Genomic DNA, 17,014 nt, shown 5'->3' with positions numbered 1-17,014 from the left:
AGACACATAAATACTTCTCCAATCTCACTATCTATTTGGTTTCCTTCTTTAGAAGACTTGTAAAAATTCCCCTTTAACTACTATTCTGATCAGAAATCAGTCAAAGAGCTTATAGCCAGCAGAGCCTATGTATTAATTTTTCTATTCATGATAACTGAAGCTTTAAATCTAGATGTTTATATATTCATACGTACAAGTCAATCATACACTTGATTTGTTTATACATTTCTTTCTCTAATCTTTGTGCCATACAGGTGTCAGTCTTTGACAAAAACTTTTAGAGTGCCTGTGCCTTACTAGAGCTCCTGAGCACTGTTTAAGTATTAATGTGAAAAAGTAAGCACTTTATAAACCATACATTCCAGCAGTGAGAATTTGCTGCAATGCTTCTCTTTTTCTGCTTTTCTTCCCCACTACTACCAGCTGTAATGTCAGGAGCTGGCATAGCAGAAAACTGATCGATGACTGTAGCATCTATGAGTGATACTTGTTTTGAGTTTTAAAGGTCTTTTTGTGTGTAGCAAAACTTGTCAGAAGCATTGGAATCCTCGAAAAGATTCTCTCTATGCAACACAGGTGTGTTTTTCACATTTGTGTTATTTTTTTACATTACCATGGTGAATGGTTTCATGGTAGTTAAAACATTTACTGACATGGAATTATACTTATTTTCTGTGCATTTCTTGTTTGTGGGTGGAAGTATGTTCCAGCTTCCATCTAGTGGGGGACACAAATTCACTCTCATTAGTGCTCAAAACTAATAGCTTCAAAGACAGGTTTGCAGAGGGCTTTTAAGAAAGACACAGTTATTTCATCTGCTGTTTTCCCTCTGCAGAGGAGTTTACAGAGAGCTTGTCCCAGAGAATTTTGTTCTGGGATCCTGTACATCCAGCCTCAGCGGCATTTGCCTGTCCCTGTGGGGCCTTTGGAGAAGAATAGAAAAGCCATGGCTACAGTGGCTGCCAGAGTGCTCCCTTAAGGTGAGGCAAGAGTTAGTGTCATATCCTTCACCCCAGGGCCAAACTTGCCTTAATGGTTGGTTGGGGTTGGTTCTCCCCTGGGACCTGGAGGTCCTGGATACCCAACACTCTAAATTCGTGTCAGTCATGATGAGACCTGCCTAGGTGCACAAGCCTCAAAAGGAAGAAAGAGGGAGAGATGAGATGGACTGGTTTACACCTCCATCTTCTGCTAGATGTTGCCTCGCTGAGTGTTGCTGGTTGCAGCGTAGCCTTGTGAAGCAGCTTCTGCTGCATGGACAGAAATGGGTCAAATGCTGCATGCATAAGGGAAGTGTATGCACTAATGTTCCCCTTGGGTTAGAGGTCTGTACTCGCTTCTACTGTTGTGCACTGGATATAACAACCTAGGTAAATGTATACACAAAATAAATACCACTGATAGACTTTTAATGCTCCATGCCAAAAACTGTTTGGTTTTATTTTATTTCTTTGGCATGCCTAGAGACCTATTAATGACTTCAGTCCTAGAGGTCTGGAGGAGCTGCCTTCATAAGCATTAAGTGCAAGATCCAATTTAGAATGATGTAATGCATTAACGTGCTCTCAACTTGCATCAGTGGGAAGGATTTTCTGCTTTACAAGATGTGCCCTGCCAGAAGCTTCTTGGACATGCATTTACCTAATGAAATTGATTTAGTGTCTGGCCTGTGTTGCCTGCTAATAAAACCTTTTAGATGAAATAATGATAATAAGGTATTCTATGGCTTTCATTTAATATAAAATATGCTGGTTTATTTGCTTTATGTCATATTTCTCTAAGCACGTGGGGAAAAGAAGTAAAAATAAATTCTGACCAATGGCCATATTAAAAATGACTGTCTTAGTGAAGCATCCTGAGTTTGTCACTCAAGTTTTGCTTTTGACCTTGTGAGTAGAATTTGCTCATAAAACACTTACGGGTTCAAAAAGTCTACATGGGAAAAAATGGAAACATAATATCAAGTAATTAACCTAATCTTATTAAAAACAAAACAAAATTTCTCTACATTATACCCCACTTAGGGTAGATAGGAAAGATTGCCATGTGCTGAACTTTTCTGACAGTAGACTTTGATCCCATTTACTTTGCATTTGCTTACACTAAAAATGTAAATAGGGGATCTGGCTATTCTCAGAGAATGCAAAACAAATTCTTACACTTCTGCTGAATAACACTTGCAGGCTGCTTCTTTACATGTTTTTTTCTCCAGCCAGTATTTTTAGCTTGATGCAGAGAAGAAACTGTTTACTTCCTAAGTAAGCAGCAAGGAGCACTATTTTTATGATTTAGAGTGCAGAATTTTGTGCCCATGGAAGTGAAGGGCCTAACTCCCACTAGTTTCATTATGGAATGGAATTGGCTGCCATGAAAAAATGTTTTTAGTCTGCACTGGTACCTTTGGCACTTGCAAAAGGTGATATTGATTTTAAGAAGTCTCATATAAATATGACCTGCACCTACAAGGAAATTAGCTCATTAGTGTTTATGTTAAATTAATTAGCATAACATGTGAATAACTGTTCAGTAGTTGGGAGGAAGTAAACAATTAAACCTTAAAAATACCGTGAAGATCTAGAAAGCTGTTGTGCTGCAAACGAATGCGTCAGGACAAACCAGAACTGTGGGTAAAAGTGAATACATGGTCTATTGGACACAGTAGCCAGATTTTGCTTGCAATTTTATCTTTTTCATCTCACTGAATTAGGAAGGCAGCATGGATGTAACCAGAAGAAGCAGCATCTTCTTGCAGCCTCCTCACCAATGCTGCCTTACATGTGCTTGCCGTTCCTGCCATGCAGTCCCTGAAGTGCGGGTACTGGCATCTGCCCTTTTGTTTTCAGGCATCTTGTTTCATTGCCTTTGTTTTACCAACTCTGTCCTCTGCCTGCTCCTTTCTGTTACATCTATGAAGCCTCTGCACCAGGGGAACGTATTGCTCCCTGTGCACTGAGGTCTTCCTCCTTTTCCTCTTCCTCCAGCTGCTTATGTCCAAACCCAAAACTGGAGCTGGTTTCCTCACCTCCTGGTGAACCTCTTGTTGAGTTTCCTCAAGTGAGGCCAGTCCCACGCTCTTGGCCATTCAGATCACGACTAACACAGGTATATCTGTGGCTTGATGCTTAACCCATCATTTACATCATTTGATGGTGAGGTACCAATAAGGAGGAAATGAGGAGGAAAACCTCAACCTTAAACTTGTGGATACACTTCCAAGGTGAGAAACATGTTAATGTTACCACTTTTATTTACCTTGTTTTATTAATCTCTTAGCCTACAACCACATCTTTCTCTGTCTTATTCAGAAGGGAGTCTGTCACATTAACTAAAGAGCAGCTTTCTTGACAAAGTGCATAGCATTAGCAGGTGCTAAGGCATGCTTTATTGATTACTGCTGTTTTTTATAAATTAAAGTTACTTGTATTGCTCTCAGCATTTAGTTGTAACTTAGATGTTTCATTTGTGAGTCAAAATTGAGGTTCATGAAAGCAAATCTTACCATACACTTACTGGCTACTTTCTACAAGTTTATTATTCCAGAGCTCCAATGGAGGGAAACCACTTTATCAGATGCATTGAAAAAAACGGAGGCAAGAGGTTAATTATGTTGAATTGCTTTTTCAAGTAGAATTCAGCTTCACTGGGGAGAGAGATGTTTCAGTCAATGTCATGAGTATTGAGCTGAGGCAGAGTCTGAACAGTAAGGCAAGTTGACCAATGAGTGCACTACAAAAACAGATGAGCTTAAGTCTTAGCTTGGAGATCATTAAGGGAACTGAGAAATCATTAAATCTAGAAATGGGGCCTAATGGGAGTCAATAAGAGAACAACTAGAGATATTTAATGAGCAGCACTGCATCGTGTTTTCATATCTCTGGAAATAAATAATGAGATACTTGAATTTCCCTTTGAACTACTATAAATGTAGAATGCGAAAATACCATGGGGAAAAAGAATCCTTTGGGCCACCCTCTTGGTAAGTGCTTTCTTCAAGCCTTAATTAATTATCAGAGCTACTTATGAAACAAGCTTATGCAAAACTATGGCACCATGAAATGTATGTTTAATAGTTAGCCCCAAACCACATCTAGATTATCTTGAAACTCTGAGAGTTCATTACCCAGAATTATTGAAAAATTGCCAGTGTAATTTCATTCTGCTGAAGAACACAGGATGAATTCTGCATGAAAACAGCTATACGCTAGAAATCCTGGTAAACAGTCTTTGTTAGGAACAATGCCTTGCGCTGTTGCTGTAACATACTTATCAACCTTCAGGTAATTTGTATGTAGGAATAGGTATGTTATTGCTGCACTTCTGACTGGTAACTTCTGATTACGTATGTGACAGGAAAAACAAAGCCAACAGGTCCGCAACAGGAACAAGTGTTGGAAAGGAGAGGGGGGAGGTGGACTCTGGAGGTAAAGCTATTTCAGCCAGTTTATCCCATGGGGATCCTCCTCGCACAAGCTGATCCTCATCCTGGGCAGGAGAGCAGGGGTAGTGGGGAAGCAGTGGAGACATGAGGGTAGTTTCACCATGTAGGCTTCTGCACCCAGCTTAGCTGGTGAACTGAGCTCCCTCAACTCCCTCTGTTGCCAACAGGAGAAGAGACCAGCTGCAGCAATAGGCAACTCTGGTTTCCCAGGTCACACTTATTTTGGAACATCTTGTCTATCCTGACAGCTGCCTTGGACTAGTCTTTTGTTAGGGATCTGAGATGGCTGCACAAGCATGGACAAGATTTGAGTTTTGAGGTGTAACATCCACAACAGCTTTTCAGAACATCTGTCTGTCATAGCACTCTCAGGTGGAATGTTTGCATGTGGAATGTTTTGTGGTAGTTTTCTGTTTTTGTTGTTTGTTTGCTCTCTTTTTAAAAAAATGTTTTCTTGTAACCTCCAAAATGTCTTTTGGGTGAAATTGTTCCTGTTTCTTCCCTGGCTTTATGGCAGTTCATGTGGTTTGTTTCTTCTGTGCATCTCTGCAGAAGGGCAGCTGTAGATACAATCAGGCTTTTAAAAAGATGCAGAACTATACTTCTCTCCTAGGGAAATCTGAATTTAGGTGGATAGGAGAGCTGTGGCATCTTCAAACACTGACAGAAGAGACTGTGAACAATTTTTCTAATTAATTTGACTATAATTAAGATCCACACCCCCACTAACTTTTAGAGAAATCTTTGTCGTCGTAATTCCTTTCCCCTTTTTCTCTGATCTTAAGCAAAGGGAGCTGGAAAGTGGCCAGTGTGAAAGGCCAGCAGGATGCCAGGCGGTTTCTGCCTCAATCAGACACATTTGATCCCACACTCCCATTTCCTTGGGTAAAGCAGATGGCAGAGTTCCTATTGAGTTAATAGGGTCCAGGATTTTAGTACAATTGCTCGTGTTTTACACTGGAGTGAGGCATCTGGGACTCTCCCCTGTAACACTGCTGGACACTGAGGCTTTCCTGAGCTGCACAACTGGAAAAGAAATATTTTCCTAAAGCATTGCTGAAGGAGTATTATCTGGTTAGTGCTTTATCACTAGCTGTTCAGCTGCATTCAGTTAATCCTCCTTTCTGTTAACTTTTAACTTGTGTCTTCTGTTTTGTGTCTGACATAAGGGTAATTTTTTTTCTGCCAAAGCTGTAATGTAGTATGGCCGGGAAGCGGGGGAGTAGCAATCTGATCAGGTTGAAAGTAATCATCTATTAGTTTCTCCAAAGCTTTTTTTTTAAGGGAGTGTTACACATCTGTGGTATGAGTGATTGATACAGTTTTGTACCCAACAGAAAATAGTCTATATAAACCTGAGATGTCCTTGCTAGTATGAACAGAATTATGCTCCTGTCTCAAGAAGCAACCTCTTAAGCTTTATATTTGTGCATATTTGGACTCAGCTTTTCTCACATGTATTGTGTTCTTTGGAGTCAGATGAAGACTGCTGAAAACATGGGTGGTCTCCATCAGTTTGCCATTATGGCTGCCTTTGCTAATGGGTGAGAAACAACTGTCTTCAAGGGAAGTGGACAAAATTAATTTGACGCTCCACTCTGGGCTTTGCTTAAGACAGAGTTGAGCTTTTCTTAGCATTCCTGAAGCTGTCCATGGCCCTGCATCAGGCAACACACCCAAAAATGGTCCCACAGCTGGGCTTTGCTGGATCAGCAGGTCATAGCATGGTGCTCAGTTCTAGAGGTGTGCGCTAGCCCTGATATAAACTGAAATATGTGCATATTTATTGGGTTATTGTTTATTAATATCAGGCATGCTGCCAACAGTTCAATAATTTCTTGATCAAACTAGAAGTTTTAAAAAGAAAATAAAGCCTTCTAATTGTATCAGTGTATGTTTTCAGTATTCTTATATAGGAGGCTTACGTTCCATTAGCACAAGAAACCGGTTTAAGTATTCCCAGTTCCCTGTGAAGCAGTAATTTGTTGCTAATTCCCAGTCAGATAACAGTTATCTTGCCTGTGGTGCAGGTCCCCAAAAGTATGTTTGCTTTTCTCTTGCACAAGAGCCACAGATTGCCCGAGGAGGGTGTTTTGTTGGGGCTCCCAGAGGGAAGAAATGCTGTCTGTACGGTTCCAGGAAGCAATAAGCACCTTCATGAAAATAACTCAAGTCCCCATCCTTAATCCCTGCCTATCCTTTTTTATCTGATGGACTCAGCGAGGGCTGGGAGATCACAGTGCAGCTGAAAACGAAAGGCAGTTAACAAGATGTGAGCAGTCAATGGATAAAACAATAGGTGAAACCCTTCACGTTGTCCAGTGCCCAGGTGTCCTTCCCATGCACAGGTAGCCATGTGGATCGTGGTGAGTTTGTTCTGCTGCTTCACGCTCGGAGGGCTGCCATGGGCGGGTGGCTCGTGCCCATCGCAGTGCAGCTGCGCCTTCCACAGCCTCAGCGAGGGGACAAAAGCCAGGTACGCCAATGGTCTCCCGGGGGGTTGCCGCTCTTCCTCTGAGCATCAGGGATTTTATGTCTTCTCTTCTGTAAGGATGCTTGGAGGAGAAAATACCATGTCCGGATTCGTGTCCATTATTTTTCCAGTTGCTTTGTGCTCTAGCTTTATTTGCAGAGGATTAGCTTCTGAAAACACAGTAAGCTGATTTCAGAGAAAGCATTTGGACATCTCCTCTGTGAGAACAGAAGCGACATAATTACTGCTGCTGCAATGGCAAAAAGGGAATAAAATTTAAACTTTTTTCTTTTTTAACCTTTATGCTGTAAATGCTAGTTTTTAAAGGCTTTATTCTGCTCTGCTGGTTTATTTCTAAAGTGTAACTAGATTTGGTTTATGTTGTGGTACAAAAACTGCAATTCCATTTACTTAAAAAATCCTTCAGTTTGAGATTTTAGGCAAAGTAATAGACTCTGGATGAGAATGAACCAAAAAGAAAAAGGTCATCATAATAAAAAAAATAAGATAATTCGCAGACTGGAAACTTTCCATTAAAGAAGACCAGACCAGAAGGACACCCATTTTTTAATGCAATGCCATTGTACAAACATTTCTCTGGAGGACTGAATTTAAAAGTCTTTCTGAAGGTTAATTACAAACTAATGATCCGACTTAATGAAATACAGGCTACATTTTTTATAAGGTGTGATCCACAGTAGAAGGTCTTTTGTGATAAAGTATTTGCAAAATCCTTTTGAAGAAATTTTTTCTAGACAAGACTACAATACTGAAATGAAAGGCTATCCCCTATATTTTGAGTCCCCATGAAATACAGCTACTTTCTTATATTTTTTTATGGTACTATAGAGTTAATATCAGAAACTTCCCCAGTAAGAAGCGTGGTAGAGACACAAATAGTCTACAATTGTTAAAAGGGAGTGCAATAGCAGGCGAGCCAATTGTTGCTCCATAAATGTCACAGTTCCCAGGGGAATTTCCTCTCAGTGACTCTAAAAAGCTGTAGTGTGTTTTGGTAAGATAAAGCAAATATCCATTAGTCCGTTAAGGAGCATAATGTCACCTCTTTTTCCTGCATTATGATTCATATTTCTAACTAGTAGAAAGAGATTATCCCACAGATTAAATGGTTAGTGCTCACTGACATAGTTTAGGGACACTGTGAGGAACATACTGTTTTACTGCCATAGTGTCTCTGTTACCAAACATTTTGTGTCATGCCTGTGCATATAAAAAAAGGTTTTATTGAAAGAGAATTTCTGGATTTTTCTTAATGATAGATTTTTTTTCTTCCTAAAAATCTCAACTTTCAGCTGAGTGTGGGTAGCATTGAATGCCACATAAAAATTCTGGGTTAGAGTAATGTACTATGCTTTGATTGTAAATCAACAATTTAACTGTAGGATCAAATAACATTTAACTCCAGGAAACTTGCATAAGCAGTACAGTGATGTTATTTGTTTTTGTTGAGAGTAGAAGAATAAGTGCTTTCAGCCAAAGTCAATCTAGTTTGGGCAGCTTTGTAGTATTCTATTTATCAGCCAGGCAGTATGGTAAGAAAATGTTATTTGACTGATCGCATTATATTTCTTGCGGTATCTTGTTTAGCATGTGGTGTGGGACATACCTACGTAACCTCTTACCTTTTGCAAGGTGGTTTTGTATTTTGTTAAGAATTTGTCTTTCCTTGCTGATAGGCAAATTAAAGTGCAGTCTGAGAGATCTATTTTGTCTCACTTCATTCCTCATGGCTATCTACAATCCCACATCTTGGCAAAGCTGAAGTCACAGCTTCTTGTATGAAGGCTACGAAAATGCAGCATAGGGTTTTCATGATTTGATCTCTAAAAATTAGAAATGGGAAGGAATGATAAGACATGTAAATATGCCTGGCTTTTAATATAGCATTTTCCAAAATGTTAATTTTCTGCACTTTCATAACTGTACATGTCTGCAGTGCGGTGACTGCTACCATTTGTACTCACCTTTCCAACTATTTCGTAGTAAAGCAGAGCTTGCTGTAGTATATTTCCAGTGAGTTGTTATCTGACTTTCCTATCCTCATTTCACAAACCAAAGGTCCTGTGCTGTATTTAATCTATATTACTTCCTGCCATCCCACGCTTCAATAAGGCTTCTTTTTGTATGTATTTTATTGTTCAATTATGGATCCTTTTGTTTTAACATGCACTAGAATCCTCTGTTATCCATGAATGTTGTCACTGCTGTCTATCATAAGTACTCTAAAAAAATTGAAGAAAAAAAAAGAAGCAGAAATGCTATATGGGCCAGACTCAGATTCAGACTCATACCACTCCAGGAGAGGCACAACACTATAGTTTCTACAGTCGGAGAGTACATATGAATTACTGCAAGTTGATGTACTTGTGGCGATGATAAAGAGATCAGTAGCAAGGAAGAAATGACAAGAAGAAAGCTTGTGAAAAAAAGAAAGGCAGATAAAAATCTTGCTTTAAAATAAAGTTTCAAAACCTTTTCAAAATATAAGAAAGTCATACTTGTGTTTGTGTTCCCCCACCAGGACAGTGCTGTGTAATGACCCAGAGATGACCCTCACTCCCGTGAACATCCCTGTAGATACATCCAAGCTTCGGATAGAAAAGACAGCCATCCGCAGAGTGCCAGGAGAGGCTTTCCATGCACTCCACAACCTGGAATACCTCTGGATGCCCTATAACTCCCTGGCCAGCCTCAGCGGGATCACCTTCAAGGGCCTCCGTCGCTTGCAGGAGCTAAGGCTGGATGGGAATGACTTAATATCATTCCCCTGGGAAACCCTGGCAGATATGCCACAGCTAAGGCTTCTGGATTTACACAACAATGAACTTACCTCAATCCCTCCAGATGCTGCACGTTATATCAAGAATATCACATACCTGGACCTGTCTAGCAACAAGCTAATGACTCTTCCTCAGGCTCTTATTGCCACCTGGGCCAACCTCCAGACTGTTCCTTACTTCCCCAATGATAACTCCAAGATCATCCTAGGTAAGAGAAGTGCCTGTCATTTCGCAGGGGGCACAAATGACAAGAGCTCCACATCTTATTGCAGAAATTTCACCCACTCTGGTTACCATAGCAAGTATACTGCTAATTCAATACCCCATATAAAGTATCCAAATTCATTTATGTATTAACAAACTCACCTCAGGCTGCCAGCCCCTGGCTTATTACACCATAAAATTAATCCCTCACTTTTTAAGCCTTATGACACAAAACTGATGATTTTGGCTCAAACCCTTTTTATTTATTGACACTGCCATTTTTGACAGAAATATAAATATGATTAGAGTGCTACATTGTTCATGTGCTGTTTTCTAATAACAGTTCCTATGGTATCGATCCATTTTAAGCAGCATTAAGTAAAAGATAGATATTTATTATGTCCCAATTAAAGAGGAATAAAGCTGTCACTGAGCATAACATCTGGGTCAGGACTAACAGTTTTCCCAGTGTGTGTCTCTTTCCAGAGCCTTGTTTATCTGTTCACACAGAATTAAACCCTAGTCTGCCCAAAGCCACTAAGACAGTGTTACCTTCAAGAGCAGGTATAAAGTTAGAAGAATCCACTTTTTGGTGACAATTCTAAGCTACTCATAAGTGTGGCCTCTGGGCAATTGTCTGGTTTTGTGTCAGAGGGCATATTACAGATGACTGTCTTGAATTCTCTGAGTTGCACTATCCCCAGATGAGGTTTTGAGCACATTTACTAGTTCAAGGGATTACTATTCAGCCTTTTAGTCATCGAGCACTGATTCAAATCCACAGCAAGTCAACGATGGTTCAGAGTTGTTGCCATCTGCTGTCTTCACTTGCTATGAGCTGACCCAGCTCCACTGACTGCTTGATCTGCAGGCTGTGCGCATCTGCGTGTGCTGCCTCTAGAGCCATGGGTGTGAGTTCAGACACTTGCTGATAATCTCACCAGAGACACTGCACGTTTTCTCTCACTCTGGGAAGTACTCATTACTCTTTGTTCTTTGCATAAATTTGGGGAATTAAAGTTTTTAAAACCAGATTGCAGTGGAAAGAGATACAACAGCTTAAAAATATTCAAATTTCTACCTACAAAGCTTTTAGTGTCCTTAGCAGATGTTGTTTAAGGTTTCATTAGCATCAGGAAAAGAGCAGATGTTTCATCATCTTTTTTTTTTGCCAGATGTGGTATCAAGTTCTTTAAGCCAAAGCTGTCTGTTGGGATTGCTGGTTTAATTTGTGGAATGACAAGACACTGCCTAGATCATACTCTTTTCTTTATTCATTTTTTTTAGGGTCAAGTTACATATAAAAATGTAGAGTATTTTGACAAGAAGAACAGATCATGCCTTGATGCTCGTGACCAACCTGAGTGTTTACATAGCCAGCTGTGCACAGGCTGTTTGTACCAGGATCCTAAAAAAATCATGTAGGCAGATGAGTAAAATACTAAGATTAATGTGGTAATGTATAGACACTCTATCTTCTAAGTCCTATTCTGCTGACACCTCTAGGGACCCGGTATATGAAACGCAGGTCCCTCACAAGAGCAGAATGGGAGAACACAGCTGCATGTTTCTGTTTCACTCTGCCCATGTCTGTTACTCATCGAGGCATAAAAAAGTCCTTGAATAATGAAGAGTCAGCCCTCTCCCTTCCTTTGTCTACAGTGCATCATTGTGACTCTTCTTCAGAGCTCTTGCTTTTAGACTACTTCAAGAAGTCTTCCAGCGGTAGCTTATTGACTGATAGTGTCCAGGCTACAAGCTTTTGCACATGAGGATTCTCCTTGTGAGCCCACAGGACTGTGCTGTGCAGGGCATCAAAGGGCTCAGTGGGGATTTGGGGGTGCCACAGCATCAAATGAAGCTGGGGTACCTGCTAAGGGAATCTGCAACAAGTTGTTATCTAGTGCATGGAATCAGAAGTAAGCATCTAGCAAAAATGCCATAAAACAACTGACCTCAGGGTGGGCAGCTGTCATTTCCTCCTGCCGGGAATCAAGGGAGTATTAGTACTTCAGTTTCAGGCAGTTGCCAGCCCTGAGCCATGTCCTTGGGCTGCCTGCAGAAAAGCGGTGAAGCCCCCTTGGAGGGAGCAGGGCTCACTCCTGTGGCAGGTAGGAGGCCTGGGACATTGCGCTCCTGGCTTGGGTTTCATATCCATGTCTGGGCTTAGTTAGATGGTATAAATATCCCCCATGCCAATTCTGCTAGGTAAAGTCATCAGAGACCATAAACTGTCCATAGGACTGGTGAATGTGAATATTTGTAAGCAGGCTGACACATATTCCATCAGAATACAGCAACTTCTGTTTCTGCATTGCTCTAGTACTGATTTTGCTTTTTCAGTACCATCTTCACAGGTCTGTTCTTAATAATGTCTCATTTTTTTCAGAATTTCAGTTCAATAAACCCACACTGAAATAGCAGAAAAAAGAAATAGAGAAACGTTCTGGAACTCTGAAACAGGAGTGTATTCTTCAATATATCCCCTTCTATGTGTATATTCTTAATATAGTTATTGTCTATTTATGTTCTTTTTCTATACCATGACAATCTGCTTCTTAATCTACTCCTTAAAACAGTTCTTTTGTCTTATCAAATGTGAATTATGGACTGGAATAGGCCTCTTACAGTCAAGTAGGATCACCTATACCTATTGCAGGCCTGACAGTTGGCATGAAAATCTGGCTAATATTTTAATAATCTCTTGTAGGGAGAATTTTCTAGCCTAAGGAAGAGACTCCATGGTTTCTTCATATGAAAAAAATCCACACTCTAAAACAAATAAACCATGAATAATGTTGCTTTGGATTTAAAGAATAATGATTTCAAGTCCAGATTTTTAGATCCATTAGCAAGCCACATTTTTTCCATTCTAGTAAATATGGGATCCATCAGTCTCAGCCAACAGCATCAGGAGGCTGTCAGGGCAACACCCACTTTCCCACATATCCTGCATATGCACAGACAGTCCTTACCAGAGTAGATTAGGAGCCTATCACAGTTTGTTCTGCTGAAAAATAGAAACAAAAGGTGCTGTTGGAGTGACCTAGTACTCTGTTTGATTTTGACAGGCTTGCAAGACAATCCTTGGGTATGTGACTGCAGTCTGTATGAAATGGTCCATTTTCTAAATTTCCAGTCTCCTAACATAGCGTTCATTGAGCCCAGGCTGAAATGCTTCACCCCCCGGAGCCTTGCAGGAGTCTCCTTCAGCCAAGTCGAGCTAAGGAAGTGTCAAAGCCCCGTTGTACATACATCCGTGGCCAAAGTAAAGACCATCCTGGGCAGCACTGTGCTACTGCGATGTGGGACAACAGGGATGCCCATTCCTGAGCTCAGTTGGAGAAGGGCGGATGGTGCTCAACTAAATGGCACAGGTGGGTTTGGTTTAAGCTTTTCATGTACACATGGACTGGGTGAGGGAGACCTACATCTTTATTTTCTACAGGCTATTCAGCAAATGAAAGCTTATATTGACAACTGATCCTTCCCACTGACAAAAGACCACCAAAAAGAAAGTGATGCAAAATTAAGATACTATAATTCACAAAAGTATTGTGTATAATTCATTATTGCATTATGGTTTTCTATCGACTATAAAGTTATGTATATGTTGAGGTAAATGTCATCAGATAAATGTATACTACATCATGTGTAAAAAGTTTGATGTGCTTTGTTTCGTAACAATTGTGGTAGTGATGAGACAAGTCAAGGGGTTTTCTGCGAGTCTGTTGGAGCTGAAGAAATGAAATATATCCAGCTGTAGCAAGAGGCTGCTTTGTGTTAGTTGTTTAGTTATTAAGTCACTTAAAAGGCTTCCCATTGAGTTGTTTTATGGGTTTTTGAGACTAATGGTGAGCTGCTCTTAATCCATTCATAAAGATCTCTGGCAGAGAGATCTGTTATGAATTCAACTGGGGTTCAAATGTACTGTAACAAAGAAAGAAAAGGTTGCAAACATGCAACATTAGTGATATATTAAAAGATTAAAAAGCCACTAAACTGCTGAAGGATATAATACTTCAGTGACAGTGCTTCCAAGAAATGGTTCATATCCGATGGACTGACAAGGTTTCTTGGGAAAATGCTCCATGGGAGAAACACCGACTGTGTCCCTTTTCTGTGCTCGCCCCTCTTGTAGGGGAAACCTTCAACCAACCACTGATTTTGTGATCAACCATCATGTTTTCATTTCAATTTGCAGGAATATCTGGACTTAAAATTGCAATGTTGGTCCTTTAATGTGTGGGGAATTTAGAGAAGAAACCTTTGCTGTACTCAAGGCAGTTGTCCTTAGCTTTTTGCCCAAGAGGTTTTAGATCAAGATCTGAACCTTCATCCCTCCAACCTCCCCTGAATGCTTCCATCTCCTAGGCCTGGCTCTAACTGTCATGGAGTGTCTAAACTCGCTAATGATGGAGTCTGATCTTCAAAGTGTTACTGGGCTCCTCGGTGCACAGAAACAGGGGAGAGAGCATTTTTCTTACACAATAGTAGAACCACTTGTAATAAATATAATTTTTGGGATCTTCACAAGTGATTGCTGTGTTGTGCACAATGTGCAGGATGTAGCAGAGCTGCTCTTCATAATTAAAATGTCTATCCGTTGCGCTGTGAACATTCCTGCATTTGAAAGAGAGCCCTCCCCCAAAAAAAGAAGAGCGACAAAAAACAAACAGGATGCTTTCCTCAAAGCATATGTTGAGTTTGCTTTGAGCTACAATTGAGAATGATGTGTTTTGTGCCCCATTAAATAAAATTTTAATACCTTTCAATAAAAAGTTGGCTGAAAATATACATTATTTCTCAGCAATGGCAGCTTCTGTGCCAATGTTATAATATGTCTGAAATGCTGGTGTTCTGAATAGAAGGGAGTGAGCAACAGCCCACAGTCTGTATGTATGGGGAAGTACTGTAGGATGATTGGTAGCTTTATGTTTTCTAATATACCCATTCAGTAAATACTTAAACTGAAAAAGTAACTTCTTCTGGCATTGTATTACACTACCATTGGAACATGCCCTGGTTGCCAAGGCTGGATGCTGACCCCATGAGGGCTTGGGAGAAGTTTGTATCCTGTCTTAGCTTTGCCTTCCAGACATCTCCCTGGTTTACCTTTCAATGGGAAAGATAGTATGTGCTCATCCCAAGGAGGCTGGTTAAGTAATGAAGAAGGTATTTTACCCTCCTGCATGATCCCAGCTCCTTTTTTTTTTTTTTTTCCTGCACGAATAGAAAAAGGAAAATAAAGCTAATTTTAGCCTTCTTGTAGACCAAGAGAGAAAATCAGCACTCAGCTGTGTATATATCATTCAGTGGTAAATGATTAGACTTTTGTGTGTTTGACCTAATATAAAAACTGCATTAATTTAGGAGTAAAAGGGATATTATTTTTCAGCTGTTTTTTCTCCGTACCGTCTAAACTAGTCATACAAAATTTTTAGAAGACCTCCTGCTGTTTGTAGTTTCTGTGAGTGAGAGAAGTGCATCTAATGTTCAACTAGGTTGTGTTACCACTCACTCCTTCCACTCTTTTAAGTATTGTACCTACATAAGAGCTTTGAAGCATTTTTCCTTTTTTAATGGAAGAACCTTTCCTGTTCTGTTTTCAAACTGTACATCAGTTGGGAGAAAATAGCATCAGTGCTTCACATACATTTGGTCTGAAGCAGTGTAAATCCCAACATAACCTAATTTTAGTGTTCATGTCCCTTTTTCTTGGATTTACTTTGATTTGGTAATGTTCTTGGTGGCAAAAATAATTACGATTCTACTGTATCAAGCAGACATTTGGTTGATTTAATCTTAACATTTTACAAACGTGTTATTAATTCTATTGATTATTGCCTATATATTTTACATTTTTACTTCCTTGCAGTTCACCAAGAGATTTCAAGTGATGGGATGAGCTGGTCTATTCTGGGCCTGCCTGTAGTCTCTTATCTCGACTCTGGAGAGTACATCTGTAAAGCAAAGAATTTTCTGGGAGCAACAGAGGCATTCATCTCTCTCATCATCACAGACTCAGAAAGCACGGATGACCCCAACTCTAATGCCAAAAGCACATGGAACGGGAAGGCGAGCGGGATGGAGGCAGCTGCCTACAATGACAAACTGGTGGCGAGATACGTTATCACCACCTCCACCGTGCCTACCCTGGGGGCTGGAGTGGGTACTGGAGAGGGCCTCCTCCCAGACATGGCACAAGATAGCAACCCCAGAAACCTGCTGGTGAGCCCACCTACAGGTCAGGAGGAGCCGGAGCGAATAGTGAGGTCTGTCAGGGTGATAGGAGACACTGACCAGAGTATCACCCTGGCCTGGAAGGCACCTCTGGCAAAGAACACAACAGTGTTCAGTGTCCTCTACGCCATCTTTGGAGAGAGAGACATGCGACGAATTAATGTAGAGCCAGGGAAGACCAAGGTCACTATTTATGGGCTGCTGCCAAAGACCAAATATATCATGTGTGTCTGTGTGAAAGGGCTGATCCCCAGGAAGGAACAATGCATCATATTTTCCACAGATGAAGTTGCCAGTGCGGGAGGGACTCAGAAGCTCATCAATGTGGTTGTCATCAGTGTGGCATGTGTCATTGCTGTTCCTCTGACACTGGTGGTCTGCTGTGGAGCATTGAAAAGACGCTGCAAAAAATGCTTTGTGCGGAAACCCAAGGAAATTCAGGAGTCCTATGTCACCTTTGAAAGCCTGTCTCCTGGGGCCAAGACAAAAGGTGTGGAAGGAGAATACTTGAGTAGACATACCCCTGATGAGTCAAACAGGCTGCTGTCTGCCCGATCCAGTGTGGACTCAGAAGCAATACCAAAAATAGAGGGGCAACCTAATGAATACTTTTGCTGATAGCGACTAGGCTGATTGTTAACTCACTAGGAGGAAGCACGTGGCTGTATATATGACTCCCTGCTTCACCACTGCAGGCCACCCTGTCAATGCTTCTGTCTGTGACATGTTCTGGAGGAGGCTGCAAGAGGGCAGATGGTGCCCAAGCTTCACAGAAACAAGTTGCTCTTCCCACTTTGGGTTTGCTGTTTTGTACCCAGTCAAAAGCTGTGATAATGGCCTCGTTCTCCTGGACCA

General features: G+C 40.8%; 1 protein-coding gene across 1 annotated transcript; it reads left to right on the top strand.

Moving 5' to 3' along the window:
* Positions 1-6,780: 6,780 nt before the first annotated feature.
* Positions 6,781-16,777, top strand: LRIT1 (leucine rich repeat, Ig-like and transmembrane domains 1; the record flags this gene model as incomplete). The annotated part of the gene is made up of 4 exons (XM_080348067.1): positions 6,781-6,914; positions 9,454-9,920; positions 12,988-13,293; positions 15,795-16,777. The coding sequence occupies exons 1-4, from the start codon at positions 6,793-6,795 to the stop codon at positions 16,775-16,777; spliced, it is 1,878 nt and encodes a 625-aa protein (XP_080204193.1). The 5' UTR covers positions 6,781-6,792.
* Positions 16,778-17,014: the final 237 nt, after the last annotated feature.

Source organism: Nesoenas mayeri (assembly GCF_963082525.1).
Source record: "Nesoenas mayeri genome assembly, chromosome: 7".
NCBI classification, from domain to species: Eukaryota; Metazoa; Chordata; class Aves; order Columbiformes; family Columbidae; genus Nesoenas; species Nesoenas mayeri.
This window is presented reverse-complemented; position numbering and strand designations above follow the sequence as displayed.